Source organism: Myotis davidii, unplaced genomic scaffold (assembly GCF_000327345.1).
Source record: "Myotis davidii unplaced genomic scaffold, ASM32734v1 scaffold428, whole genome shotgun sequence".
In the NCBI taxonomy this organism is placed as follows: Eukaryota; Metazoa; Chordata; class Mammalia; order Chiroptera; family Vespertilionidae; genus Myotis; species Myotis davidii.
In genome coordinates, this window is record NW_006299834.1 from 3,626,985 (window position 1) to 3,631,012 (window position 4,028).

At 58.5% G+C, this 4,028-nt stretch overlaps 1 protein-coding gene across 1 annotated transcript in view; it reads right to left on the bottom strand.

Annotated features, from left to right (window-relative positions):
- Positions 1-4,028, bottom strand: part of CACNA1I (calcium voltage-gated channel subunit alpha1 I) — a 108,137-nt gene that overhangs the window by 23,823 nt on the left and 80,286 nt on the right. Inside the window, exons 9-14 of the mRNA XM_015571918.1 lie at positions 3,782-4,005; positions 2,985-3,170; positions 2,586-2,703; positions 1,706-1,861; positions 1,134-1,227; positions 6-59 (exon numbers count right to left, since the gene is read on the bottom strand). Coding sequence (XP_015427404.1) covers positions 6-59; positions 1,134-1,227; positions 1,706-1,861; positions 2,586-2,703; positions 2,985-3,170; positions 3,782-4,005 — 832 coding nt within the window. The remainder of the gene's footprint in view (positions 1-5; positions 60-1,133; positions 1,228-1,705; positions 1,862-2,585; positions 2,704-2,984; positions 3,171-3,781; positions 4,006-4,028) is intronic.

Here is a 4,028-nt window from a genome sequence, read left to right on the forward strand (position 1 = left end):
AGGGAGACTGGGGTCCAGGTGCCCATTGGGAGTCAGAGGAATTGGGTACAGCTTGGGATCTGGAGGGGTGAGATGGAAACAGAGGGAAGGGCAGACAGGAAGCCAGAATAGGAGCAAAAGAAGCCGTGAGACAAAGAAACAGACATGGACAATTAACAGGAATAGAGAGTTTTTCTGGGGAGACCTCCTCTACCAGGAAGTCTTCCAGGTTGAACCCCACCACATGTGCCTCCCCTCTGCCCCGCCTACACGGCTCTCAGCTCATTTTTGGTGGTTTTTGTTTGTTTGTTTGTAGGAGCAAAAGAAGCCATGAGACAAAGAAACAGACATGGACGATTAACAGAAATAGAGAGTTTTTCTGGGAAGACCTCCTCCACCAGGAAGTCTTCCAGGTTGAACCCCACCACATGTGCCTCCCCTCTGCCCCGCCTACACGGCTCTCAGCTCATTTTTGGTGGTTTTTGTTTGTTTGTTTGTATTTTAATTTTCTCAGCTTATTTTTGGGTAAGTGACACCCTTGCCTTCTGTGTTCAGGGCAACCATTGAGCCTCACCAGCATGAGAACCTCCCTGCCATGCCCGCTGTGGAAAGCAAGGCAGAGACTGCCCAGCCGGTTACCGAGGACATGGCGTGGACGGGGAGGTTTGCGCCAAGCTGCCCAATGGTGCCAAACAGGACCAAAACCCAGGCATCCTGAGGCCCAAAGCTCTTCTCAACAGGCCACTGACTTTTTTTATTTATATTGATTTCAGAGAGGAAGGGAGAGGGAGAGAGAGATAGAAACATCAATGATGGAAGAGAATCATTGATCGGCTGGAAGTATCAATGATGAGAATCACTCATTGGCTGCCTCCTGCATGACCCCCACTGGGGATCGAGCCCGAAACCCGGGCACGTGCCCTTGTCTGGAATCGAACCCAGGACCTTTCAGTCTGTAGGCCGACACCCTATCCACTGAGCCAAACCGGCTAGGGCTGGCCACGGACTTGTTGGGATTTAGCATTTCTCTCCATTATGAATGTAAACAACAAACCACAGAAATGAGCAGTCACAGAGCCTGGGTTTGGGGGGAACCGGGCCGTGCCCTTGGCCCACCCGGATCTCTGGGGCAGGGCCCCGGCCCCCAGGTGTACCTCCGAGGCTGTCCAGGCCCTCCTGCAGCTTGTCAAACTCCTCCGTGTTCGATAAACTCAGGTCCTCATCCGAGTAGGAGCGATTGGCGTCCCCCTGGGAGACCGACCCTCGCATTGGAACGCATGTCAGCTCTACCCTTCCCCCCGTCGTGAACTTTTTCATGGGTCCCCCTGCCCCACCCCCGTTTTACAAATGCGGAAATTGGGGCTCAGGGAAAGGAAGTGAGAAGCTAGTGAGGACCTAGCCCACAAACCCGTGTCTGCTGACTACACGTTCCCCAAAGCCTCAGATGGAGGAGGCGGGATCCAGAGCCCTGGTCTTGGGGACTTGAGCATCTCAGAGATGGAGAGGCCTAGTCTTACCCCCGGGGGAGACGCAGGGACCTCGATGCTGCCTCCGTTTGCATGCTTCCTGTGACGGGGAGCTCACTACCTCATTGGCGACACCCCCTCTTCTGGAGACTCGCCTGCTAGATGTTTGAATGGCAGCCCTCCCTCGTTCAGACCCCCTCCCCTCACCCAGTCGCCTGCAGGCCCCCTGGGGGTGCTGCCTCCACCAGGGTCCCAGTCACCTCCGCCTGGAAGCCCTCCACCAGGATGGCCACCAGCAGGTTGAAGAGCACGTAGTTGCCGAAGGTCATCAGGGCCACAAAGTAGAGGGCGGCCCAGGAGGAGGTGGAGGCCATGCCGTTGTAGAGGACGACGTTCCAGTCCTCCTGGGTGAGGATCTGGGGGGTGGGGGGAGCACAGCTCAGCACAGAGCACAGCCCCGGCCCACCCATGGGCAGGGGAGCCCTCTGGGGGTAGCTACAGGCACACGGCAGCCCACGCCCTCCTGCAGCCTCCTCTCACAGGCACTCGGGCACTCCCGGGGACCCTGAGTACCACGGCTCTCACTGGGGTGCGCCCACCTGGCAGAGCCTCAGGACTCTCCCTGCCCCCTCCCCTGTCCCCCTTCCCACACACACACTGCTCGCCCCGTGCTCCCAGCTTGCCCACACCCGCAAGCCTGTGCTGCACACTCCTGCCCCGACATTCACTCCCCACTGAGCGGTGATCCCTCCTAGCTGCTCCCTCGACCCCATCCTTCATCCCGCTCAGGCGACCCACCTGCACCCCCAGCACAAGCCACCCCCCCCCTCCCTGCTCCTTCTGCCCTGAGCTGTGTGTACACACTCATTCAACCATGTCCACGTTACCGGGGAGGAACAGTCTTAGGGAAGACTCCTAACATGGCCACAGTCTCAGGGTGCGAGCGGAGGGGGCAGGGAGGGGCACTGGGTGGGCAGCCCGGCTCCCAGAGCCTGTCCTAAGCCTGCCTGGCCACACCCCCAAACCGGCCCACTAAGGCGGAGTTGAGGGACCTCCCTGTCAGGCCCCTTGTCTCTGGATTCCCCGAGGCTGGCGATCCTGGGTGAAACCGCGGCCCCCGACATACGGACGTGTGCTCACCTGGAACACCGTGACGATGGCCCACAGCAGGGAGTCGAAGTTCTTCCTGTCGGGGATTGTATCTCCCGTGTCTGTGCGGAGGCTGAATTTGCAGCCAAAGATGTGCATCCCGAGAATGCTGGGGGGGAGGGAGGTGGCTCAAGGGACTCACACACACCAGGCTCTTGCCCATCCGCCTGTGCCATTCCCTCAACAACCCCACAAGATGGGAGGGAGCCACGGTGGTCCCATTTTACAGAAGTGAACACTGAGACCCAAAGGGCAAGTACACACCCAGAGCCACCAGGGATTAAGTGATGGTGGCAGGATTCGCACCCAGGTCCAGGGTGTAGCCTGAGCACTCAACCAGCCATGCTCCTCCCTGAGCCCCGGCAGGGGCCCCGGGGTGGCAGGGCTCACCTGAAGATGAAGATGAAGAGCATGAGCAGCATGCAGAAGGTGGCCACGTTGTCCATGGTCTTCATGAGCACCACCAGCTGGCGCCGCAGCGCGGGCATGAAGCGCACCAGCTTCAGCACCCGCAGCAGCCGGAAGGTCCGCAGCACCGACAGCCCGCCGTCCGCCTGCCCCACGATCTCCCAGATGCTGCCCAAGGAGGCGTCATGCAGGGGTGGGGAGGGGAGAGAGGCAGGAGGAGAGCGGGGCAAAGAAGAGATGGAGAGTTCCATTCATTCATTCATTCATCCAACCAACAGTATTTCAAGGTCATTGCTGCTCCAGGCACCCTAAGTTGGGGGCTGTTAACCTGGACTCCATGGACCCCCCCCCAAGATGTCTAGGGACAGAATTCAGGGGCCCACAAGGTCACTGAGCTCTTTTTGAGATTTAACTTTCTTTTGAGAATGAGTGGAAACAACAAAATACAGAGAATTAGCAGCGCCATGGCCTCGTGGTTCATGGAAATCGCTATTTTTACATCACAGGACGGCTGATGCGGATATTTTCGAGCACAGTTTCTGCTCCTCCCTCCTCTGGGATGATGGTAGTCACAGACCCGCTGCTAAGGCCTCACCATTCAATGCTTTAACCCAGAAGCACGTATATGGCTAAATCACACATTTGTGAACATTTCTGTCAACTGCACTGCAGTGTGATTGGGTTCCTTTGATCGTAGGCACTTCATGTACAGGCGGGGCCAACCCCCTCTTCCCTCCTGTGCCTCCGGCCCCACGGCCTGGGGAGGAGCAGGCGGGCACCTGATGATGACGATGATGCTGTCGAAGATGTTGTAGGGGTTGCGCAGGTAATCGAAGAGCCCGAAGGCGGCCAGCTTCAGGAGCATCTCCAGGGCGAACATGCTGGTGAAGACCACGTTGCAGATCTCCAGGACGTTGGTCAGCTCCTCGGGCTGTGGGCGTGGGGCAGGGACGGAACCGTCAGGCAGAAGGCAGCCCTGGGACCCTATGGAAGCCCACTGGCTCTAGGACCCCCCCCCCGCTCCTC